This window comes from Nelumbo lutea, chromosome 5, assembly GCF_056320005.1.
Source record: "Nelumbo lutea isolate HS-2025 chromosome 5, American lotus-T2T, whole genome shotgun sequence".
In the NCBI taxonomy this organism is placed as follows: domain Eukaryota; kingdom Viridiplantae; phylum Streptophyta; class Magnoliopsida; order Proteales; family Nelumbonaceae; genus Nelumbo; species Nelumbo lutea.
The window spans coordinates 52980603-53008254 of NC_142688.1; the positions used below are offsets into that span (position 1 = coordinate 52980603).

Genomic DNA, 27652 nt, shown 5'->3' on the forward strand with positions numbered 1-27652 from the left:
ACCTTGGGTTATCACTCGGGGCCTCTGGCGTTCCCTTCCTTGCAAGCACTCTTCCTCAACCTCAACCGACCTTAGCTAACCTCAATAGACCTTGGCCAACCTCAGTCAACCTTCGCCAACCTTCAACCACAGTGCACCTCCCCTAGTCCTCGGCCTCGGCCTCGGTAGGCCTTAGCTCTTTCAACTAACCAACTCGTCTAGGAAGTTAAGCAAATTTACTATATTGTCCTCGGCCAATCCGAGCCACCGGGAACCCTCCAACCTCCCGGCCAAAGGGAGAACAAATCCATACGATCTCGCAACCACCGTCGAAGTCAGGGACACCACTGCCAATAAGAAGCACCACCTTCACCTCGTGCCAAAGACCTCCGAAACTACCTCGAAGACCGACAAGACAAGAGGAATCGAGAAGCATTCACATCCACTAACCCGAGAAGCAAGGCCGCCCCGTCTCACTTCTAAGGAGATCTAGACGAGGCCGAGGTGCTTGTTGGCCAGAAGATCACCAACCTGTAGGCATAGTTCGATGCGGAAACAGACAAAATTCGACAAGTCGTCTCCACTACAATGGATGCCTTCACCGCCGCCATCACCTCGAAACATCTTCCACATCATTTCAAGGCTCCCACACTGGAAACCTATGACGGCAGCTTGGACCCAGACAAACACCTAGAAAGTTTCTAGGCACTCATGCTCCTATATGGGTATTCCAACGTATTGATGTGCCAAGCTTTCTAGGTGACCTTCAAGGGGGTAGCTCGTCGTTGGTTTTCTGGGCTCCCGCCTTTCTCCATCAGCTACTGGGACTAGTTCACAACCCTCTTCCTTGCCCACTTCATCAGCAGCCTACAATGCTAGAAGAGTGTTGTCTCGCTTATGACAATCCAATAGTGACACGGAGAGAGCCTATGGTCCTACATCGACCGCTTCAAGAAAGAAGAACTCGATGTCAACAACCTCGACCCCATGGTCTCCATGCACACAACGATCCAAGGCCTCCTCCCTAGGTCGGCCCTCAAGTGCTTTGTCGCCAAGACACAGCCTAGTACCAAGATAAAATTCTTGAAAAGGGCACAAAAGTACATCGCTGCAGAGAAAGCCTCGACCGGAAAGCACCGAGGTAGAGAGGCCGACTACGGCCATGGTGACCACTGACATGAAGACGGCCACAATGACAACAAGAAGTTGTTGACCTCATCTTATGACCAGTACATGCCACTCAACTCCACCTGAGCACAAATCCTCATGCAAGTAAGAGGGGAGTATATGAAATGGTCTGAGAAGAGGAAGAGGAACCCCAAGAAGGGTGACCCAGCAAAATACTGCATGTTTCATCGCGACGTCAGCCACGACACCAAGAACTATTAGGACCTCTAGGACGAGATCGAGTCTCTCATCTGCCACGGATATATGAAGCAGTACTTTGACATTGACTTCATCACCTCGCCCTAGCAGCTGCGGCTGTAGTCATTCATCAGCACCTCGGCCTCGTGCTTGCTCGCAAGATGGTCCATGTAACCACAAGAGCTCGGCCTCGACCAACCATGTAAACACCTTGTAATAAAGCAAGTTTCTCTCACCTTGCCTCAAACCCTCAGCGTATGTGCCAAGTAACCTTCTGCAACATACAACCTTTACCAAGGTTACACTCTCGGACTGGACCTCGGTCAAAGGCACACAACCCTCCGGTTGGCCACGGTTGACTGGCTGGCCACGACATACAACCCTTTAGCAGCCACACGCCTTCGGACAACTGGCTGGCTGCAACATACAACCTTTACCAAGGTTACACGCCTGGACCAAATGTAAGCCCCAAGGCATACAACGTGCTGGAGATCATACGCCTACTCACCCCATTTGACCGGGGACCTATTGGACCTCGGCCAAAGTTGATCTATCGGCCCTTGGTTTTGGCTTTGGCCTCGGAGAGATCCTCCAAGCGAGCAAGTCCACATCCAGGCTCGAGAGCTGGCATCGGCCCTTCGCTCAGCTCATATCATGGCAGAATAGATATGCTGAAGGGAACAACTCCACCTCGTTGAGACCAAGGCGGTTCACGGTGTCGGTCGGGCTCCATGCAGCCTTAGTTGTGCATAGGTTCACGCACCTTGTCCTCCATGGGAAGGGCAGCCAGGAGAGCTATGGCATGTGCCTCCTTTTCCTTCTCGCTAAGGAAGAGGGCTCTATATTTTAGGCGACGAAACTCGGCCCTAGCCTTACCCACATGGGTGTATGAACAAATGGGTTGTTGAGTGATGGAATTTCTACAACTTGTGATCTCTCCAAAGGGGGCACCAACCCCTACACGAAAGAAATGCAACTGCGACAAAGTCACAAGATATGTAAAAACTTCCATGTTGGGCAACTTAGAAAGGGCCTCAGACCTCGACGACCTCTTTGGCAACTTGGCTCGCCGAGGACCATCAAAGCTCACCTCATTCCATCACCATGGATAGCGCCTGCCTCCACCTCGGGCACCGCCTGCACCTCGGTGGCCCCTCCTCGCCTTAAAGCATCATCACCTCGGGCGACGGGTGTCCATTCCTCAACTCGAGGCAACGTCAGCCGGGGTGCCTACAACTTTATGTCTACCGCCCTCCTCGCATAGAAGCTGCAAACCGACGACATGACAAACAACCCACAGTAGCTGAGGTACCCTCCTGGCCGAGGTACGCTCTAGGCTAAGGTACACTCCTAGCCAAGGCATCCTTTTGACCTGTCCACTGAATGGGCTCTCGCCAAACACCTACTTAAGTAGTAAGCCCTTGGTGTTCAATGACATCCTTACAAATGCACGAGTTAGCCAATGCTTATCAATGGGAAAGTGAGCCGACATGTCGACCAATGATAGGAATTCTCCTACCTAGGCGAGCAAAGCTGAGGCCAGCCCGCGTCAAAGCTTCCTCCGCCACTAGGGGCTAAGCTCGACTCCCCACCCAAATTGACTTGAATGACCAGTCCTCTGCACCAAATGCAAAAGAACATCATCGTCGTCTCGTGTACGATTGCGACCTGATGCCCACCTCGGGCATGACCTAGACCTTCAATGCTATGACCTGCCACGCACCTGGACAAAACTCGATGCCGAAATTTGTTTGGTGTGCTGTTATGGCACATTCACTCGTTGTGTACACCTCACACGGTGGTGATCAGCTAGAAGCTGACACCTGGCCCGCGCACGAACTCATCAACTCATTGGAAGTACATGACTAGGGGCAGGCATGTCTCGTACCCATAGGAAACACAGTACCGAGCTCTTTGGATTCTAGGCCAATGCCTCCGCGCTCTTCAGCCCTCTACAACCTCCTCAAGGAGCGGAATCAGCACAACAGCTAATGGAATCCCCTCGAAGCCGAGGATGATGTTTGCACACTCATGGGCCGAACTACCACCGATAAGGCCCCAGCCGCAGCCGACGTCTCCACACTCCCGAACCGAGCTATCCTCGGCAACTACAAAGTTGGCACCAGCACCTCTATGCTTGAAGACCACTCTTTCCAACCTGGCTACAGCAAAGGTCCTCACCGTATAAGGCCACTCAACACCTCCCAACAAGAATGACACTCTCTTTGGCTGAAGCCGAGGTCCTCAGCTAAGACCTCCACCATGGCCTCGAGAGTGGGGGGAAAATGATGTAGGCGCTTTTGGCAGGCCACTGGTGTGTCAACACGTGGCCAAGAGTGTAACCAATCAGCGTGTCCAGCAGGGCGGAGGTTGGCTCCCAACGTAGGACCAATGGCGCGACCCCATGCGACGAGCTTGGATGACCACCTTATCAGGGCCGAATCACATCCTGACCGTCTACATGCGTCTCCCTATGGGTGACCTCAACTAGGGCATGCCTCCCCCAAGGTAATGGGTCTCTATGTTGCCACCAGACTTTCACCTCTCCAAACCTGATTTGAAGACTTCAGTTATTTTATCATCCATATGGGAAGGTGCTTTTGCATGGTCAGCATTTCCAACAGCTAACCTTTCATGTTGCTTCAAATAATAGGCATGCTGCCCCTTTGACAGTCCCTGATTGGTAACTCCTGTAGTCCCAAATGCAGAGGCACTCGCTTTGGTTGAAACAACTATCTAGCATAGAAGATGGTGGATACACGGAATCTCCTCAAGTAACAGGTTGAGGATTCACATTTAATTCTTCTAGAGGTTCTATTCCCAATGTGAGAACTACTATCTCGACAAGAACGAGATTGGTAGGTTGTTGAATTCAGCATAGGCGCAGATACTGAATTAACTAATGTTGTAGTTGAATAGGGATGAGAGTTTTGGCATGAAAGGAGAAATAAGCAGAATTGCTGGAGTCTCGTTTCTTCAATGACCATAGGGTATTGTCATCGGAATCTATTCTCACCGGTGAGATCGCCAGCCACTTGAAAAAACACTACAATCGGTGGAGGGCATTAGGGTTTCATTCTTTCATTCCCAGAGAGAAAAAAGGAGAGGGAAGGGCTTTAAGCGAGAATTGAATAGTAATCTAGAAAATGCCCAATAAGACTTGGGTAGGGGGGTGGGGGTGAGAGGGTGACTAACGGAATAGAGGCCTAACAACTGTTAGGCTCCTCCACTCGTGTATAGAATTCACATGGGTTTGAGGACGTGTGGCATCCTCACATTTTGTGAGGATGTTTTGAGGCGCCAGACTGTGAGAAGTAGATCCGGGCTTGTGCAACATGTGCTTAGGGGTGGCAATGTCGAGGATGGGGCTACCCCTGAAACTCCGATTAGGTTTGGGGACGAGGATGGGGAATGCAATCCCTACCTTGATGAATAAATATATAATTATCTATAATATAATATATAATATTGATATTATTTATATAATACTTATATTATATTATTATATTATTATCCATTTATTTTCAAGATTAAAACTTAAAAAACACAAACACTCAGAGGTTAGAGTCTTCGACAGACACAAACAAAGAACTCTAAACCGTGAACCCTAGTTAGTCTTCTTCTTCCTTCGTCTTTGTCACCGAATTGTCGACCGTTGTCGCTATCACCACTTGCCCGTCGGACATCAGACATTGTCGAACATCTATCGTCGCCAACTACCAATCTACCACTCGAGTCTAGACAAAGGAAAGAGATACTCAAAGAAGAAAGAACCGCAACTCGATCTCAATCTCTCAGACTACCAGTCTATTATCATCGTTGCTCGTCGAACTCTCTCTTGTCGCCGGCCTCAACTCGCAATGGTCCTCTCTTTCTCTCTCTCAGTCTCAGTCTCTCTTTCTCTCAGTCTCTTAGACTCACAATGCCATTTTTGCTTTGTTAATGGCTAAATCCTCGAGGATTCGGATGTCTGACGGGGAATTCATCCCCGCCAGAGTCAAGGATGGAGGGGGGTTTCTTTCTCGTCGGGGATTGGGAACAGGGATGGGGGTGATTTGGGGGCTGGAGTCGGGGATGGGGAATGTAATCCCCGCCCTGAACCCGCCCCATTGCCATTACTACATGTGCTTGGACTTGAAGTATCTTCTTCATTTAAAATAAGATTTTATAGCGATTATTCTACTCTCAGAACTGTTAGATGGTAGATACCTCTGTTACTGCTGCAAAGAAAAGATTTATTAGAAATTAATTAATAATTATATTTAATTAACATAAGGATGATGATATTGTTTATTGATACTATTTTTTAGCAACTTGCCACTTAATTAGTTTTTGTCACTCCAATCTAACAACCATATACTTAAATTTTGTGCAAAAGCTATGCTGTGAGTATGGTAAACAAAAGTCTCTGTTTTTCAAATGAGAATAATTAAAATTTTTCAAATATAAGTATTCCATTACTGGCATCAGAACAAAAATATTTTATAAAATTTTATGATTAAATGTGATGTGATGTCACTATTTTTTGGATAAATGACATGATAGGCAATAACCGTTTCATGGTGGATCCAGATCATTTATATATATTCAACTTATAAAAATTAAAAATCAACGTTGAGGCCACAGTTGTCATCATAGAATGACTAAATACTTACTTCTGAGGGATTTGGGAATTACAGAACTTGACAGAGCTTCTCCGCCTTGCTGCAGGGATTTGGGAACTACGGAACTTGACAGAGCTGCATCTTTATGAAAATCATTTCGATGGAGTTTTGTCCTTCCACAATCTTGCTAATCTTTCTAAACTAAAAACTATTGACCTTGCAAACAATGTCCTACTGGAGATTGAGACTGAGCTACCAAATTGGGTTCCATCCTTCCAATTGAGAAATTTAAATCTAGGAAACTGCAAAACCATCAATAAAGGCAGCCGCTATATCATTCCCAGTTTCCTTTCTACCCAGCACAAACTAGAGACTGTAATACTGGACAATGCCTCTCTTAGAGGAATCATTCCTTTTCAATTGTTGTACAATAACACTCGACTTGATTTATTGTCATTGAGTGATAACTTTCTAAGTGACTTCTTTTGTACTATTATTATTTTGCATCAGTACAAATAAATTTGCACAAAAACCTTAGAAACCGGTACAAAAGAACCTAGTTGTACCATAGTGGATGAATGCAGTTTATTTTAAAGACAATGACCAAGTGGCACGATACAGCATAGTTTTCAGCTTGCAACTTCATTTAACAACTTAGATTTTGCATTTTGCTCATCCTGCAGTCCTCTACAGTGGTTTGATGTGCTTCAAATATTTAAGTTCAATTTCTTCATACATTTTTACAACTGTTACCTACATTTATCTATTGACCGGCCACATCCATTTATATAACTTGCCAAATTGAATCTCATTCATTGAATTATTAATAAAATGAATTAAAATCGACTTACAATCAAATCTGAAAATGAACTTAAACTAATTTGTATGAAACTTGAAAACATAGCCCTTTATTAAAAACATGTCATCCGGACCAATTTTAATGATAGATACAACATATAAACAATCTGATTATATACAATCAAATAAGAGAGTGTCCATATTCACTTTTTTTACCCCAAATTTATTCCCTTTTTTGAATAAATTCCAGATTAATACTTTCTACTTTGGGGGTATTCTCACTTTAGTATTCAAACTTATATCACATTTGATTTAAAGCATTTGAAAATTCCAAAATTATTCTTTGAGAAAAAAACATTGTTTGTTGACTTCTTACGTGAGAATAAACCAGAGCAGCAGTGATCTTTTCCAACTCTTTGACAATTTAGACGGTGAAGAAGGTGGATGATAAAACAGAATGGTGGGCGGTGAATCAGATGGCGAGATGCACTAAATCAGCCAAAGGCGTCCATCACCACCATACTCTGTAAACAAAATAAAAAACCACCAAAAAGGTACTCAACTGCTACCATGCATCTACCACTCTAATAATTTCCTCTACTCTCTCCACATCCCAAAAATATAAGAAAAGTTGACATACATTTAGCCAAGACCGTGTGATTGGCTTGAATTCTGCATTTATACAAAAACGACACAAATCCCAACAACCTTTAGAGAATCAATCAAAACTACAAAGATTTCCAGCAAATGAATTTTTGATAGAGATCTGATTGTCTCCGTTAGATATATGAGAAAATTTAGGTGGGATGGGAAAGGATGAAATGAAAAAGTGTGAAATTTCCACTTCTCATTTTTCGGTTATACAAGGAACAATTGTGAGAAGTTTCCTTTTCCTATGTTTGTTTTGTGCGAAAATAATTGAGAGAAAAATGTTTGATTTTCTTATGTTTCATTGCTATTGAAGTGTAGCAAAGCTTATCTAACCTTGAAATCTGACTCAAGTTCAGTTTTTTTTTTTTTTTTTCTTTTCTTATAATTAAAGAAGAACTTGATTAGCAACATTAAAAGAAAAATAGAGGTAGAGGAGTCAGATTTTAATCAAAATCTTTTAAGATTACAGATTTTAAGATTAATAATTATATTAATTTTTTAAATTAATAAAATCTTAATTTTGATTAATAAAAATTATTATAGATAAATCACCCAATGGTATTTCTTAGATTACAATGGAATCAACTTAACAAACATGATTTTATTTTGCAATCTGTTCCAAACACAAGGGAAAACAGGAATTAGGAAGGGTTAATATAAATCTTTTTATAACAAACGAATTTTAGTAGGAAAATCACTAAAGGAAATGTTTGAACCTTCAACCTTGTTGTTAACAACCACACACTTTAACCAACTAAACTAATCAAGCATAACATTTAATTTAGAAGTTGTAAACTTTCTATAGAGCTTGTTATTCTAGTATGGACGGGTTTAATTTTCATGCAAATAATTTCAATTCTTCTTATTCATAGTATATAATATTAAAGTCATTTTTATTGTATACTATAATATAATATATACAGATAAAATTTGAAAACTATTTACGAAGAATAAAAGCGTTATAACTAATTCATATAAAATAAATAATTAACTAAATGGGATTAAATCAAAGTAATTATAGATTTCATAATTGAAAATTAGTAATTATATAAATTTTAGATTTGAAGTTAATAAAATCTGAAATCTAATTACAAAATTAAAATTTTGAATAATAGAAATTATTATAGATAAATCACCCAAAATATTTCTTAAACATCAGTGGAACCAACTTGACCAAAATATCAAAAGAATCCTTTAAAATTTGAACCTTCCATCTTGTGGTTAACAGCCACACGCTCTAACCAATTGAACTACTCTGGCATGATATATTATTTTTGGTGTTCTAAACTTTGCATATAAATTCTTATTGTATTGTGGACCCCTCATAGATTCAAATTTCATTCAAGTAATTTTCAATTCATCTTGTTCATAAAATATAATATTAAAGTCATTTTTCGTTTATACTATTAATAATGTATACCATTAATTGATAAAATTCGAAAACTAATCACTAAGAATAAAAGCATTAGAAATAATTGATATAAAATAAATAATTCAATAAATATAATTTAATAAAAAACATTTAAGATTAATAATTATATTAATTTTTTTTATTTTAAAATTAATAAAATATTAATTTAATTACGAAATTAAAATTTTGATTAATAAAAATTATTATAGATAAGTCACCCAAAAGTATTGCTTAAATTGGAGTAGGACTATTGACCAATTCGAAATATCAAAAGACTCCTTTGGATTCATTTCTTTTAATTCCTACTGTCATCATATTTGCTATTGGATTTTCTTGTGCATCCCATGAGCATGCTTTGATTTCATGTTGGAATTTGTTCAGCCACAGGCTCTAACCAACTGAGCTACTCCAGCATGATAAATTTTTTTAAGTGTTTTAAGCTCTCCATACAACTTGTTATTCTAGTGTGGACCCTTCATAGGTTCAAGTTTCATGCAAGTAATTTTCAATTTATCTTGTTCATAAAATATAATATTAAAGTCATTCTTAGTTTATACTATTAATAATATATTATATAATGTACACCATTAATCGATAAAATTCTAATCAGTAAGAATAAAACTTTATATATAATTAATATACAATAAAAGAATTAATTAAATAGAATTTAATCAAAATATTTTTATATTTCAGATTTTAAGATTAACAATTATATTAATTTTAGATTTTGAAATTAATAAAATCTGAATTTTAAGTACAAAATTAAAATTTTGAATAATAAAAGTTATTATGATAAATCACCCATAAGTATTGCTTAGATTGGGGGAGGACCCACTTGATCAATTCGAAATATGAAAAGACTCTTTTGGGTTCATTTCTTTTAATCTTTCTATTGTCATATTGGCTATTAGGTTTTCTTGTGCATCCCATGGGCTATGTGGCTGATTTCATTTTGGAATCTGTTCTAAGCACAAACTAAATTTGGGAATTGAGAAAATGGGAAGTGCTTATATAAATCTTTTTATAGCAAAAGATTGAGAAAATGGAATCTGAATTTCATTTTGTAATTATTGCATTTTTATTAGTTATTTTTTGTTATACATTTATTTTCGATAATTATATATTTGCTTATAAATTTTTAATAATTATTGGACATTAAACTATTGTTATTAATTAGAGATTAGACTATTAATTTAACTAAAATTAATTATTAATATTATTAAATTATAAAAAAATATTAAAAATAGTAAATAAAATATATAATTATTAATTATTTTAAAAAAATGATATACCCCTTTGTGTTTTTATTATATCATTTTCAAACCCCGTGCATCGCATTGCTCCCAACTTGTATTTTATATGTAACGATTGAGTCAAATTACCCACTGCACATGCAGTGTACAAGCAGACCTCCGACACAATTGAAATGTTCAATATGGATATAAAGGCATAGAAATATGGAAAAGTGGAATAATTAATTTGAAATATCTGAATACGTAGGTCATGGAAAGACACGATTTTTTTTCAAAGTCTTGTTAGTTTCGGTCAAGTCTTTTGGCATTATTGGTGTTACATTTGTGGTCATCCGTTTGGTATATTATGTCCGGAAGAAATGACTGACTTGTATGCGCGCGTTTACCTGAATTGAATTTGTGGATTGGGCCGATCGGCCCTATTAGACCCTTAATAACACAACATTTGAGTTGGGCTACGAGTACTGAATTAAGGCAACTATAAAGATCCAGGATCCTTTCTCTTCTCTGCACTGCTCCCCTCTGCTTTTAGTAGTAGTTGTTTAATTTTCTGCTATCATATGTAAATCCGAGTATGGATGGTAGATCTTGGTATCGTTATAACAGGGTTTTAAGGTTATATGTAAGCTTTATTGTTTATTACTACTTGTATATTTGTATTGGGGGCTGTCGAGGGTGTGTGGAGGAGGAAAAATTAGCTCTCTCACAACACAAAGACTCACAACCACCTTGTACGATTGGGTCGGAGACAATTGTTGTGAATGGGATGGGGTGGAGTGCGACGAGTTCTACACTTCAATGTCCCGAGTGGTTGGTATAGTTATTAATGGTGAAAGGGAAAAGGCAGGAGTAGGAAAGTGGTACCCAAATGCTACCATTTATACTCACTTCAAGAACCTGCAGCACCTACATTTACCTCACAACAACATTAGAGGATGGATTATGGCACAAGGTAATTAATTAGATTGAATGCATTATCTGGAAGAAAACTCTTGATTAACACTAATGTATATATGTTTGGCTTGCAGCATTATGTCAACTGCGCAATCTCACGACATTTGTTCCTACAAGGCAACAATCTGGGTAACATTGAAAATGTACTACCAACAAGGTGTCTTTTATTCGGTCATCTGGAAAGACTTGAGTTATCATTCAACAATCTCAACGCTTCATCACCTTTTATAAAGGGTATGGTATAAAGAATATTTATTTTTATCTTTAATTAACATATGGTTGCCTTGGCATCATCTTTAATTAACATATTTATTTTCTTGTTTAGAGGGATTTGGTTGTTGTCAGCTTTCTAGCTAACTGGTTTTTTATTTTTTATTTTTTTTTTTTGCGTTATATTTTGAGCATTTCTTGATGAATTTGGCCTTTTCCAAACTTAAAGACTATACAAATAAAAACGGACTATTCACTTTTTAAATCTATGTCCATAATTATAATTTGATCTATACTTTTACCTATTTAGGTATTAATTATTTGTTTAAGCATGGCAGCACCATCGCAGGCAAATAATCTCAAAGAATTGGACCTGAGGGGAAACAATTTGGGTGATGATATTGGAAGTAACGAAGCATTAGTATACCGGCTAAATTATCCTCTGATTTCATTAGAAATGCTTGATATATCATTCAACAATCTCAAAGGCTCGTCAGCATTTCTTCAAGGTAAACATGGAAGAATATATACCATATCTATCCATCTCTTCATAATTAATTTTGTAACCACAAAAGTTCTTGATCTTCAATTGCAAATGAATTCACACAATACTATAAATTCACCATGCATGTCGAATGAGCAATCTTAAGGTATTGTACATTTGTACCTTAACGACAACAGCCTCGGCAATGAAGGATAAATACCGGGGTGCATACTGCATAATCTCCCTTCATTCGAATTACTTTATTTGTATTCAAATAATCTTAAAGTCTTTCTATTGGACGAAGATAAGAAGAGTCTTGGCTTGAAAGTTTTTATGCGAATCTGTACATGTACTAATCTGTATAGAAATCTCTTTCCTGGATTAGGAATTTTGTTTTAAAAAGTATTGGGGAGCACACTGTATGTGTATAAATACCATAAGGATCAATGGAATGAGCAGGGGTTTTGAGGCTTCCGAAATTTTTCATGGTATCAGAGCCAGGTTGCTTCAGGATAAAAAGAGGAGGGTCTGTCGTTGTTACTCTGTTGTGTCGGCAAGCGGAAATAGAGCAGTAGACAACGTAACTTTGTGATAGCCTGCTGCACCCGAAGCTATCATGGCACTGCACCCGTAACTTTGAGAGAGCATCGTCGATCTCTGAAGCGACATCCCAGTACTTGACGAGAGCATCGTCGCCACCTGAGAACAGGTGGAGTTTATCCAGTCCTGGGTACCGAACGAGTCGAACCGAGCGAGAGGTGCCGCGCAGCTGACGCAGGGGAATCCGTTTCTTGAGATCGAAGACTTGGACGAGTCCAGACTCGCCTCCCGCGGCCAGGAGCTTTCCATCGGAACGATAAGTAGCAGAGTAAGCGACATCGGTGAAATCGGAGATTTTCGCTTTTGGTTTGAAGGTTTGGGAATCGTAGATGGTTAAGGAGGAAGAATAGGTAGCGATGAAATCGTGTGGGGGTTCCGGGGAGAAATCAATGAAGGTGATAGCCGAGATGAGGCCGGAAATTTGCTGAGTCTTGAACAATCTCCAGTATTTGGATTCAGGAGATGACGAGGGATTTTTTGGAGTAGATTTTAGCCGTGGTTTTACAGGGGTTGGCACACTTATGGCAGCGGGGCCGGTCATGGTGATTGCGGCAACATTTGCCACCGCAACATTCGAGTGGCTGCCACTTGACAAAGAGGAAGAAGCTGGTAGCGGAGGCCAGGGCAGCTCCCCTGAAATTTTTCGGGTACTTAGCAATCCTAGCGACCAAGTAGTGACTGTAGAGATGATCTCGGGTGCCCTCGTTGAAGGATCGGATGATGACGGCTTTCCTTCCGGCGTAACGCCCCTGCAAGATTATTAGCAGGGACTTTACCCTACTTTTCTCGGTCCTTCCGCTTCGCCTGGTTCTAGATTGACGTTACGGGATCGGAGGAAACCAGGCAGGAGCTCGGGTTTGACTCGGAATCGGCAGGCTCGCTTGTTCTGATTTCTTCGTGAGCCTCGTCTGTCTTCCTCTTAGAATCAAACTCAACGTGTTTTAATCAGCTCAGACGAATCTTGCTGATGGGTCACCATGGCTGCCAATAATGATAGGAACGGTTAGAGCTCGAATAAGTATATTGGACCATCTGACGGACGTGGCCAAGGTACGGCAAAGGCTCATACTGCCCAGTCATCAGCGGGGCGTGAGGTGGCTTCTAATGCAGTTGTAATTGACGAAAACAGGGTTACGGGCTTAATGACGAGCAATGGTAGACTCTTACAAGCATGCTTAGTGCTTACAAAACTAGAACTAATAAAAAACTCTTCTAAGAATTACTCCACTGAATGGATTGTTGACTATGGGGTGTCACATCACATGACAGGGACTTTGAATGTGCTCGTCAACACCTATGATGTTGCACCTTGTCCTATTAGCTTACCCAACCGTGCGCACTCCGAGGCTATGAAAAATGGCACTATTGAACTTGGAAATAATTTTAAATTGTTGCACATATTATATGTCCGAAAACTCAGTTGTAATTTATTGTTAGTAGGCTGGTTATTTCGTGACACTGATTGTATTGTGACGTTTACTAATAAGTTGTGTGTGATACAAGACCACATCTTGAGAACTCTTATTGGTGCAGGTGAACAGCTTGATGGGGTTTACGTCTTCAAGGGTGTGGCACTGGTTCGTGCTTACAAGATAGATGGAATTGGATCATGTGATTTGTGGCATCGGAGATTGGGACACCTTTATTATCAAACGGTTAGTTTGCTTCTTAATATCAGTAATAGTAAGAACAAAACCTATGATGTTTGTTTGAAGGCAAAGCAAACTATAGATGTTTTTATTCAATGTGGCAATAAAGTAATTGATTGTTTTGCATTGATTCATTATGACTTATGGGGTGCTTATAGAGTACCTGCATCTTGCGGTGCTATATATTTTTTTTACAATTGTTGATGATCATTCTCGAGCGGTTTGGATTTATTTGCTAGCTGAAAAAATTGAAGTTGGTAGAACACTCAAAAATTTTTGTGTCATGATTGAATGACAATTTAATAAGAAGGTTAAGGTGGTAAAAAGTGATAATGGAACAGAGTTTAAATCCTTGAAGACATATTTTGACGAGCAAGGAATTTTATTTCAAACTTCCTGCGTTGGGACACCACAACAAAATGGTCATGTGGAGAGAAAGCATCGTCACATTTTGAGTGTAGCCAGAGCACTTAGGTTTCAAGCACATCTTCCGATCGATTTCTGGGGTGAGTGTGTTTTGACTGCAGGATACTTGATTAACCGGACACCTTCGACCCTTCTTGGTGGTAAAACACCTTACAAGATGCTATTTGGACAAAGTCCTTCTTATAAATATCTCAGAGTTTTTGGGTGCTTATGTTTCTCGCATACTAGGGACCGTGACAAGTTTGTCGCTAGGAGTAGGAAATGTGTCTTTGTTGGGTACCATTTTAGGAAAAATGAGTGGAAATTGTACGACCTTGAGTCTGGTGATTACTTCGTCTCACGAGACGTGGTGTTTAGTGAGGCCGAATTTCCCTTTGCCACTCCAGAACATCAACCATCTGTAACCAGTCCTCCCGTAGTCAAAGAAAATATTGGGTTGCCTTGGGCCACTCCTCCTAACATGGTATCTGAGTCACCTCATATAGAAGTCAAGGGGAGCGATATGATCAACGAAGAAGGACATCCGAGCATGGGTAATGATGAGGAGACAAGTCCCCTTGATCAGACAGGGAGCCATACAGATTACAGAGATAATGAAACTCCAGCTGCTTCTCAGCCCACCACGGAGTTATTAGGCCGCTGACATCGAGAAGAGCGGCCCCCCAGCTATTTACAGGACTTTGTCACACACTCTACCCGTCGTTTAGACCCCTCCGATGTTTCTCCCGCATCATCCCAGTCCTTAGATACTCCTTATCCCATAACTAATTACGTGACGTATGATAACTTTTCTATAAAACACAAATATTTCTTGGCAACTGTTACTGTAGGGCGAGAACCTACTCGTTTCTCTGAAGCAATGATTGATGCCCGGTGGCGCGAGGCTATGCACCAAGAGATACAGGCTTTGGAAGACAATGGGACATGGACCTTGGAAGACCTCCCACCTGAAAAAAAGGCAATCGGGTGTAAATGGGTCTACAAAATCAAGTACAACTCTGATGGATCCATCGAAAGATTTAAAGCACGGTTGGTAGCCCTAGGCAACACTCAAGTTGAAGGTCGTGATTACAACGAGACCTTTGCCCCTGTGGCTAAAATGGTCACAGTTTGAACCATCCTAGCAGTTGTTGCGGCCCAACTTTGGGAATTGCATCAAATGGATGTCCACAATGTTTTTCTGCATGGTGATCTCCATGAGGAGGCCTATATGAAACCTCATCCAGGTTTTTCGGCCTTCGGGACAGGAAAGGTATGCAAACTCCGAAAATCTTTGTATGGTTTGCAACAAGCCCCCCGGAACTGGTTCTCTAAGTTAAGTGATGCCTGGAAAACTTTTGGGTTTGAACAGTCCTGTTCCGATTATTCCTTATTTACATATAGCAAGAATGGGCTTGTCTCGCACGTCTTGGTTTATGCTGATGACTTAATCATTGGTGGGAATGACCCGACATTCATCCACAAATTTAAGCAATATATGAACCGGTGCTTTCACATGAAGGACTTGGGTGCTCTTAAATACTTTATAGGCATCGAAGTAACTCGCGGATCCTCGGGGATATTCCTTTGCCAAAGAAAGTATGCCATTGACATTATTGCCGAAGTTGGCTTGTTAGGGTCCAAACCTGCTCACTTTCCTATTACTCAGAATCATAAACTTGCCCATGCTGATGGCAAGCTCCTGGATGACCCGGAATGGTATCGACGTCTTGTGGGCCGTTTGATTTATTTAACCATTACATGGCCGGAGCTCAGTTATTGCATCCATGTCCTAGCTCAATTTATGCAGAGTCCTCAAGTTGATCATTGGGATGCGGCCTTACGTGTGGTTCGTTATCTGAAAGGACGTCCTGGTCAAGGAATATTTTTGCGCTCTGATAGTGATATGCAATTATATGCCTATTGTGATTCCGACTGGGCGATTTTCCCTCTCACTCGTCACTCTCTTACTAGGTATTTTATCATGTTCGGACATTCCCCCATCTCCTAGAAAACCAAGAAACAACATACCGTCTCCCGTTCCTCTGTCGAGGCTAAATACTGGTCAATGGCTACTGCCAGTTGTGAGTTGAAGTGACTAAAAGGTCTGCTATCATCTTTGGGTATCTCTTATCCTCAACCTATACGCCTGTTTTGTGACAATCAGGCTGCTCTGCACATTGTCGCGAATTCTGTTTTCCATGAGCGAACCAAACATATTGAAGTTGATTGTCATTTCATTCGCAATGAGCTCCAAGACCGCACTATTGCACTTGCCTATGTCCGTACCGGTGAACAACTTGCTGACATTTTCACCAAGTTCCTCGGACAATAACAGTTTAATTCCTTCCTTCCCAAGTTGGGCATTCACAATCCTTATGCACCACCTTGAGGAGGAGTATTGGACGAAGATAAGAAGACTCGCGAGAGTCCACTCGTGAGAGTCCCGACTTAAAAGTCTTTATCCGAATCTGTACTTGTACTAATCTGTATAGAAATATCTTTCATTTCTGGATTAGTAACTTTGTTTTAGAAAATATTGGAGAGCAAGAAACTCCTCCACCGTATGTATATAAATACCATAACGATCAATGGAACGAGCAGGGAGAAAATTTTCACTTCCACCAGCTATTCCCAAGGGTAACAGCATGACAAATTCATTTGTGGACTCTCAACTTACTTTGCTTATGTTGTACATTGCAGGATTCGGTGGACAAATGAGAAAACTCTATAAATTGTATCAAAATCAACCTCAAAAGTTTCCCAACAAGTACCAATTTTATCTCTATCCCTTCTTTATAGGTTATCAACAAGAAAAAAGCTTTAGTGGATTGTACACAAAGCCTCTCACTTTATAATATTCAACAAATAAAAGAAAATGTTTGAAAAGGGATAATGTTAGGGCTTGGGTAAAATCGGATTAGAAAATTGTTAAACCTTTAATGTTCTCAAACCCTAACTCAATCGGGCAATCTAACTTATAGATAGCCCAATGAATCCTAACCCTATTTATTCGATCAGACTACGTCTGAACAACATATGTATTAGTTATTCACACTGCCATTATAGCTGATAAAGGCAGCTTTTGGGCCCTAATATCAATAAAAACAAATTTTTTAATATAATTTATAAAATATACCAATTTTAAAAAAAATATATGGGCAAAACACTGTTAATCTTCTTTATCCTCCAAACCACTTCCGCGCAGACCCTTGAAGTGGACGGAGATGGGTGGCATTGGTGTTGATGGGCGGCAGATTGATTTCGTCGGAGGTGGCGGCGGATTGGCATTGCAAGAGGTATTCATCTTCTTCTTTTTCTCTCTCTTCCTCTCACATAGCACTAAAGACTACCAATCATCATGAAACACCCTCTGCGCCCAGCACTCCCAGAAAGCACTTCTCCTCTCAAAACCTCTCCTCCCTTAAATCCACCCTCTTTAAACCCTTTCACACCTCACCTCCACCCCAAAAAAAAACCATGAAAACCAGCTTCCATCCTCTGTTCTTCTTCCTCTTCTTCTCTTTGTTTTTCTTTGAAACGAATCTTGTAGTCTCTACAGCTATCCCTCTCCAATTCTTCTCTCTCCTATCTCTCAAAACCTCCCTCAAAGTCCCTCTCTCCTCTCTGAATCCCACCACCATTTCTAGCTCTCCTTCTTTGACACCGCCCTGGTGTTCTTGGACAAGGGTTACGTGTGGCCGAGATGCCTCCCAATTACTTCACTTGATCTCTCCTACAAGAATCTCTCTGGGTTCATCCCTCCAGAAATGCGGTTCTTAAACCACCTCAACCTCAACGACAATTCCTTTGAAGGGCCTTTTCCCAATTCCATTTTTGAATTGTCACAGGTCAGGACTCTGGACATCAGCCACAACAATGTATCTCCAAGCTCAAGTTATTGACAATTTTTAACGCTTACAACAACTGTTTCATCGGTCTGCTGCCACATGGGATTACTCGACTTCAGTTTCTTGATCTGCTCAACCTCAGCGGGAGCTTCTTCAAAGGTGGTATTACTGGAGGGTTTTGCAGTTTATTGAGATTAAAGTATTTATATAGGTAAATTACAAAGACCCCTGTACTATGGGGTCTGTGACAAAGACCCCCTATATTTTGTTTTGCAATAAAACCTCCCTTATATTATGACTGTGAGACAAAACCTCCTTGCGTTAGCCTTCCGTCTAAAACGCCGTTCTAATATTTTTTAATCCCCATCTACCGTTCTAATTACTATTAGGACGAGAAAAATACTGTTCATCTCCCCAACTTCACTCTCCCTCTCTCTGACATCGGCATTGAACCCATTGAACTCATTTTCACGAGTTTGGTGCAATTGCACTAGACGAGTGAGAGGTGATATAAAGCTAGTGTCGAATCGTGTCTACCCCGCTTGCTCTCGGACCCAAGCAGGTGCAGAAGCGGTGGCAACGGCCCTATCGCCGTTTTGCTTTTTTAATTCCATTCCCTCTATGGGTCTTATTCCTCGGTACCAGCACAACAAGACTCGGAACCAACCTCCCACATTTCTCTCGTTTCTCCCCCCTGTTTTTCTCTTAAGTCATTAAGAGAGTAGGAAACAATTAACTACTTCAAACAACCGAACTAGAGGAAGGAAGACGTGAGAGAGCTCGCTCTACTAAAGTACAGAGAGGAGCAAACACTGGTTCGGCGGTGACAGAGGTCGCGACAAACTGTGGGAAGGAGCTAAGATAGAAAAAGAAAACGAATTTGCCGCCGTGGAAATCGATGACCGGTATGAAGGCGGAGGCGGCGGTGGAAGTGGAGGAGGACATCTTCAAAAGAGGGACGCCGCTGCAATTCATGTTGAACGTTGAGGAAGTCGAAAGCTCACTGCTCACATGCTCTAGCCTCGGAGCTCAGAACTGCATATCTCTCTTTGTCACAGTGTTGTTTTTTCCTTTCTTCTTGTTTGGGAACCCTTCTTTTCCAAATCTTCTATGATCCTGACGTTTTTGGTACACTCGTGGTTCTGAAACCAGCTTTCTTCGAATGGCGGATCGTTCTGTGAGATTCCTCTTCCTGTCTCTATGGAAGAAATGCTAAGAACTATATGTGAGCAACAGTCAGTGCCACCTGTTGAAATGAGCGCAAGGAGAGAGCTGGCTTTACTTGGAGAAGAGGCGTCTCTGCAGCTTCTTTGGCGAATTTCGGGTCAAAGAATCCGATCCTTGACAAGATTTATCATTTATATGGCGATAAGTGTGTGTGCAACCGTGTCTAGTCGGGAAAGCGTGTGCTTCTCCGGGCCACGTAGTTCTGAAAGTTCAGCTTCTGTTTTTATGCGAGGTAACTTCATATGTGCATAATCCTCCATTTTTGGTTCCTCATGAATACTGTCGTCGTCGTCGTTTTCATTTCAACATTTCTTTATGCCCATTTTAGGTAATTATGCACTAACAGATTTCATTTGTTGTGCTATGGTCTTAGTAAAGCTGTAATTGCAACTTATAAATTCTCTCCCTTTAAAATGTCATTGGTTTCGTTCAGCATTTGGCAAACGCCCTCATCCACCTTTCCGATTTAGGTATTCTGTGAATCATGCCTTAGACAGTTTCCGAACTTCTAGGAAAATATAGGAGCCGTATAAGATGTCTTTGCAATCTTCATTGAATTTGTAGTTTCTGATTTGGATTCCCCTTAACTCATCGTTTCTTGTAGGCTATGATGATGCTACCTCTCACTCTCCAAGGTTAGAGCGTCTCTGTAGGCAGAAGAGCGGCTTGGGTTTGGAGGGGATGACCAGAAAATCCCTTTTCATGGCATTGGGTGAGAGTTGGGAGAGAGAAAGAATGAGAGAGGGCGGTGAGGGAGGGGAAAAGAAGAGAAAAGAAGAGAAGAAAGAGAAAATAATAGGTTAAATATGTTTTAAGAAAAAAAAAGGACAAAAACGAAAATAGAAAAAGTTTAATAGGACATTTTGATAATTTAATGCATTTTTTCATTTAATTTAACGGTCAAAGGGGGTTTTTGTCTCAAAGTCATAATACAGTGGGATCCTTGTCATAAAACAAAATATTGGGGGATTTTTATCACAAATCCCATAATATAGGAGGGTCTTTATAATTTACCCTATTTACATTTAGTTGGAAATTTCTTGGATGGACCGATTCCGCTAGGCTTTGTGACTCAACTCGAGCATTTGGAAATTGGATACAATGAGTTCTATGGAGGGATACCAGTGGAGTTCGGGCAGTTATCGAAACTCCGATATTTCCACATTGCCATTGCAAATTTAATTGGTCTTCTACCGCTAGAGATTGGTAATTTAATGATGCTTGAATTACTTCTTCTATTCAAGAACCGATTTTACGGCCCAATTTCAGTTGGTGGATGGTGGTCATTGGGAGTTTCTGGGCTGGGGCGGATATGGTTTGGAGGAGAAGAAGATGAACAGTGTTATGCCATATTTGTTAAAAATTTTACCTATTTTAAAAATTATATTTTTATTGATATTAGGGCCCAAAGGTTGCCCTTATCAGTTATAATTTCTTTCATAATTCTTATTGCAAGGGAAAAGAAAAATAAATCCAATCATCTCATATCTTCTAGATAAATTGTTCAATACTCTTTATTTTGTGAATCAAAATATCATAACCCCTTTCTTCAATTTTATGAAAAGAAAGAAAGAAGAAGTTATAAAAAGGAAATTTCAATATCCCTTGTATATATATTCAATTCTTTGTTTTCTTGAAAGCATACCAACCAAGCAAGGACTCTCCCTCTAATATGACCTAAGCTAACTGTCAGGTTGGTCATTGTTACCATGCAAAATAAATCATTACATAGATATACAAAGACAAAAAACCAATTTCTAAAAAAACAAAAAAAAAATGATTTAAATCTCATCAACAACTAATCATGCTCCATGGGAACCATTTTTTGCTTGTCTATTCATGTCAGCCTCTCTATTTCATTGAAGGGATTTGTGAATTACAGTATCTAAAGCAGTTGAATCTTGGGGAAAACTTGATTGAAGGTCCAATATGGTCATGTCTGAGTGAAATAGACTCCTTAAAGGATTTAGATCTTTCTAAAAACCATTTGGATGGAACTTTCTCCTTCCTCATTTTTGCTAATCACTCTAATCTAAATTCCATTGACCTTTCAAACAATGTCCTGTTAGAGGTTGAGACTGAGCTTACAAATTGGGTCCCATCATTTCAACTCGGGAATTTAAATCTACAGAATTACAAGATCAACAGACAAAGCCGCAATATCATTCTCAGTTTCCTTTCTACCCAACACAAACTAAAGAGTGTAATATTGGACAATGCCTCTCTTCAAGGAACCATTCCTTCCAAGTTGTTGTACAATAACACTCACACTCTATTTGGTTTGTTGTCACCGAGTGGTAACCATTTAAGTGGACATTTTCCAATGCCTCTTGAAAATGAAACATCGTTACTCTCCGTTCTTGACACAACCATATTCAAGGGCAACTTCCTTTAAACATGAGAAATCTCTTTCCATTGTTGCTATGTCTTAATGTGTCCATGAATGAACTTGAAGGAAGAATTCCTCCACAAGTTGGCCTCTTGGCAATATATACGCTAGACCTATTTAACAATGCCTTCACAGGTGAAATTCCAATTGAAATAGGACACCTGAAAGTGCTTCATTCATACCTATCTAATAATTTTCTCACAGGTCACATTCCTACTTCCTTTCAAAGCTTGAACAGTTTGAGAGTTTGGATCTTTCTCATAACAGCTTAATAGGAAATATCCTCCTCAGATGATTCAACTTCATTCCTTATCTACATTCAACGTTGCCTTCAACCATCTATCTGGGAATTAAAGATCCCTTTTGAAGAAAACTTTCACACTTTCACCGGAAGTAGTTATATTGGGAATTGAGAGCTTTGTGGGCCACCATTGCAAGTCAATTGTTCAATGCCACCCAACCCCTCATCACAGGCCAATGAAGAAAGAGGTTCAAGATTGATGGATGGAGACCTATTTTTCTTCTCATGTGTTGCTATTTTTTATGCATTGGGATTTTGGAGTGTCATTATTCCTCTTCTTATCAGTAGAATCTGGCGGAAGATGTACTATGGAATTGTTGATCGATACATCATTCCTCTCAAAAATGTAGTTTGATGCAGCATAATGATAGGTAAGGCTTTTTAGCAGCAAGTGAGAAATTTCAAAAATTTTTACTTTTTGTTTTGATTTTTATCCACTATAACTTAGGTTTGTTTACTATAATGATATGTTTCTTTTCCTTATGTTTCCAACTTGCACACAGAACAGATGTTGTTTATTTATCCCTTTGCTTAGCCAATGCATTTGTCATTGCATTGGCTATTCTTGCTACCCAATTAAAACTAGATGTAAATCCCTTTACAGTCTTTATCTCCCTCATGATGCTTCAGTATAGTCATCTCAGATAATGACTTCTGCTATTCAACAGTTAATTGATTAAATTAACATAATAGCTTAGTTTAATTCTAACCATTAATAGTAATTATTTTCATAAGTTTTAAGTTATCACAAAACAGGACATCGGTTAAGAGTGGCATTTCCAATTCTTCATAAATTTTGTGTTTCATTGGGAAGAACTGTATGTATATATAATGTCATTGAATGTAATTTTATCATTGATTTGGTGTATTAATGTTTCAATCTAATGCATTTGCAACCAACATTTTATAATTATAAAATTCAGATCCTACATTTTGTAAGGATAGTCTTTTTTTATGCATTATCTAACTGTCTTAGGACTTGAAGAGTATGTGAACTTTCATCTATGCCTGAAATGTAAAAGCATAGTGAAACATCACCATTAATATCAAATACCCTGTGTATTGCACAAGCCATTCCACTAGTATTTAAAAAAAGATAAAACACAAAATGAAAAAGTAGAGAACTATGCTGAAAACATTTGGGAACATTTCTAAACTTTATACTCATCATATTAAATAAAAATAATTGTTAAAATAAAAATATTTTTGTTTATGATAGAAATGGAATATAAAGTATAACAATAATAATAGTAATAATTATTATTATTACTATTATTATTATTATTATTATTATAATGTTAAATTTCTACATGCAATGCATACACATATTTACTATAATAATAATAATTTTTATTATAATGTTAAATTTCCACATGCAATGCATACGCATATTTACTACAAGCCTTTAAGTTTACTTTTAATCATATTGTTATTTTTGTTTTCTATATTAACTATTATATATTTAAAATTAATTAATATAAAGAAATTTATCACTTGAAAAGCATGTGTTTAATTACTAGTGTAAAAATAAGTTTTCATCATATATTTCATAAAATTCAAGGCAAATATTAAATTAAACGTATATATTTGACCCAATAAACGGCAGAGATTATTCAGATCACATGTCAGAAAAAAGGTGTTTAATCTGACGCCCACGTCAACCCCGATGCTGGAGTGGATGTCATAAATCTGTTTAATCTGGCGCCCAAAAGTCTTCTTCTTTTTCTTTGTTTTATATTACAACTTACAAGTTCACAACATCCGACATCGTTTTTTTCCAGCTTCTTCTCGTGCCTCGTGGTCGTTCTGGGCCCCAAACATTCATTCTTAGCTCAACCAACTCCTGCGAGATCGAACCAAGTGGGTAGCCAGACCCAACAAATTAGAAATCTGGGATTTTCATGTTTTGAGTTCTGGTGATCTGTCGAGGTGGCTATGGAGTTCCGGAATTCAAAAGAGGTCCCTGTTTCCGCCTTGGAACTTCTGCTGCAAGCGGCGTCGCTGATACCGATTTTGTACTATGTACTGGGATCTCTATTCGTTTTGGTGGTATTTTTGTATAATTTCTTGGAGTTTCATTTTGTTAGAGATCTCCTGCATAGTTTTAGAGGGGATCCTGTGTCCTTGACGTTCAATTCGTTCTCGGAGATCTATGAAGGTGTTGTTTCCAAGTGCCGGATTCTTCACGGAAGGTAATTTTTTGTAATTGGATTGGTTTCTGTATTTGAGTTTTGGTTTTGGGGTTGAAACTCGGATTCGTCGAAATTGGTTGTTAGTTAAGTCTTTAATGTCTCAATTTGTACAGGTATTTGGCTACGCCATGGCTTTCAAGTCCACATTTTCAGACTGCTTTTCTGAACTTCTTTGGAAGGCCTCCCTTTTTCAGCTACAGAAGGTGAATGTCAATCCATCTATTTAACTGTCGTTACTGTTTTCGATATACCAACCATGTAGGAAGAGTTGATTTTATAGGTACATTTTTTTTTTTTTTTTTTTTTGTGTTCTATTCGATTATGGGATTATTGTTCTCAGAAATGTTGTTCCTGGAGATGGATAGGAGATGGTTTTGTACAATGTGTTTGATGGTCGACTTCAAAGTAGCTACTTTTTGTTCCATACCGAGTTATATTAGACTGAAATGGGATGCCTCAGCTATATGAGAGAAGAAGAATAGATGAAAGAAACTTTAGATAATATGGGTATTTTGTTCCATACCGAGTTCAAGCTTTTGAGATTGCAGGGAATCCTATATTCTTGTTGAAATAGCTACTTTTTGCTTTTTCACCTTTGCCTCTGATGAAAATCTCTCATTGGAATCGACAGTTGATGTCTACATAAAACTCTAAGCTTCATTGCACCTTATTCTATGTACGAATTATAGTGCTTCTCTTAAGGCATAAAGTGCAAAGACATTTTGTAGAGCGATGCTTCGAAGTGGTAAACCTTTCCTTCTAAAGGTCTGCCTTGAAGTAGCAGTAAGAATCTTGTTTTCTTATATGTAATAATTCACTTTTGTTGCGTGCTTTTGGTTGAAGCAGTCCACTCCCATTGTCAACATCTCCCACTTGTTTTACACTGGTTTTATATCAAGGCAAAATTGTCCTTGCTACTTTTGTCTCCATCTCTGCTTGTTCACAAGAAAAACAGGGATAACTGCACATGGGGTCATGAGGTGAACATGGTGGAAGAAGAGAGTTGTAATAATGGAGCTATGCCAATAATGTAGGCAAATTAAACAATCAAGAGACATCGACAGAGCAAAGAATTAGATTAATGCAGCTTTTACCATAACGAGGCATTGGAGTACCAGTGTCAACAAAGGTTTTCATGTTTTAGAATGGGACCATGATTCAGAATAAGTTCCCCTTCTCGAAATCAACTATACAGTGCATGATTGGTGGTTCTTATTGGAATTTGCACCCAAAATAATTTTATGGAATGACCAAAATAAGTAAAAGTGTGGAGAGACCAAACAAAAAAGAAATACACACCATGTCCTTGAAAGTCAAGATGGAAAGTTGTACCCTGTTCTGATGGAAAACCTTGCATGCAGGTAGAGTTGAAAATTTTGCTATGAGATAAGATCAAATTGATGGGGAAAAAATTCTGCCTACAAATTATGAGTAGGTCCTCTTCAAGCGTACTCACCATCTTCTGTAAGGGTTGTATTGTGTTTATGAGTAAATATGAGATGCTACTAATAAAGTTGCAGGGTTTGCTTTAAGCAAGTGACTGGTAGTTTATTGCAGCATATCTAAATTCAATACCAAATCTTGTTACAATCGATGTTGACTATTGACAATGTTTACTATTTAGCAATAAAGTTTCTTTCCGTCTTGGTAAATGACTTACTTGGGTAAATGGACTTATTTGGGCAAGTGTTTCTTGGGAAATACTTACCTGGATAAGAAGTGTTTTATTCCCCAGGCAAAGGTGTACAATGAGTCAATGACCAATTTATTCAAAAAAGTGGCATTATTGAAGGGACAATATTGTCCCATCATGTATTAGTGATTTTCGGTGCACATGGGTAAGTAATTTACCCAAGTTCGAGGAGAGTATTACTTCCCTAGGTAAATGAGCCACTTTGTTGTTCTTTTCCGCGGGACCCATTGATACTGAAATATGAATGTGGGTTTATTTCTTTTCCGTGGGACTTACCAACTTACCTGCTCCTACTTCCCGGAAAATGAACAAGGCCTAAAGGTAAAGAAAACATGAAAGAGAACTATCATTTTTAGTGTGTGTGTGTGTGTGCCAGGGGGAGGGTTAGTTTCTATCTTAGTCTTCTACTTCATTTGGACCCTAGATTAGGGAGTTTTCTTGGTAATAAATACAAAAGAAATTTATTAATAGAGGAAAAAAAGGTTCATCAAGTAGTGATGAGGTATCACCATTAGCTACAAAGCCATAGCAGAGAACAAAAACAAAAAAGGACATTGAATGGAAAAAAGAAAAAAGCACAAAATCCAACACCATGAGAAACATTAAGCCAAATCCAGAGTGTTTCAAAAACCAGAACCAAGGTCTTCTTTTTTGACTTCTTCAAACTCTGGGTGAATGAAACACCCAATCCATTATCCTTTTACTGCATAGTAAGGTGATACGTTCCCTTGCTTGATCCTTCTCTTAAAATATTTTCCTATTTCTTTCTTTCCATAATTCCCAACAAACAACAAAAGGAATGTAGCTCCAAACAATCTTTGCGTTGACATTTCCACTTACACTTGGCCACTTGGAAAATATCTCTTCTGTCAAACTGAGAACCCTTCAATTAGTCTTGAGTAGACTAAAGAAGAAACCCCATAAGAACTTTGAGTAGGGGCATTCGACAAACAAATGATAAACATTCTCACAAAGATAGCACTTGATGGCTAAGTGAAAACCTCTGTTTTAAAGATGATTTAATGTCAACCTGCTGTCTAATGCTACTAACCATGCAAAAGCTTCCACCCTTGGAGGAACAGGGTTTCCCTAAATTCCTCTTATCTCTGGGTTTCCTCCATTAGACCTTGACAAAGCCTTGTAAAAAGATTTGATTGAGAATAGACCATTTTGAGACTCTTTCCATCATATTGTGTCCTTCCTTTCCACCTGAGTTTCAGATGATTGAAGTCTTTCAAGTAGATACACACTCTTGAATTTCCCAATCAAAGAGAGATCTCCTGAACTTTGGGCACCACACAGCTCTACCTTGAATAATCTCAAAAGTTTCTGCAACAGAGCTATTTTTCATCCCCAATCTTTACAGTCTAGGACAAAGCTGACGAAGCTTTCCCATACCCAATCATTCATCTTCCCAGAATTTGATTGTTGAGCCATCACCAACCTTGAAGAAAAGCTGACTGGAAGCGCATAATTCCTTTACACACAATTATTCCATAGGATGTTTTCAGCTCTCTAGTTTGGAGTATGGTTTCTTTTTCTATTTTATGGGTAGGAGCCATTGCATTTTCAGATGGTAAAATCTCAAGCTGGCAAGTAGGAGAGTGTCTTTTTCTATTTTTTTTGTTTTTTTGTT

At 39.2% G+C, this 27652-nt stretch overlaps 1 protein-coding gene across 1 annotated transcript in view; it reads left to right on the forward strand.

Moving 5' to 3' along the window:
* The first annotated feature begins 17552 nt into the window (after positions 1-17552).
* The window catches only part of LOC148852427 (alpha/beta-Hydrolases superfamily protein), a 73794-nt gene continuing 63694 nt past the window's right edge, over positions 17553-27652 (forward strand). The window contains exons 1-4 of the mRNA XM_088945106.1: positions 17553-17662; positions 18215-18373; positions 23913-24323; positions 24437-24526. Of these exons, the coding sequence (XP_088801232.1) occupies positions 24067-24323; positions 24437-24526 (347 nt within the window). The 5' untranslated portion in view covers positions 17553-17662; positions 18215-18373; positions 23913-24066. The remainder of the gene's footprint in view (positions 17663-18214; positions 18374-23912; positions 24324-24436; positions 24527-27652) is intronic.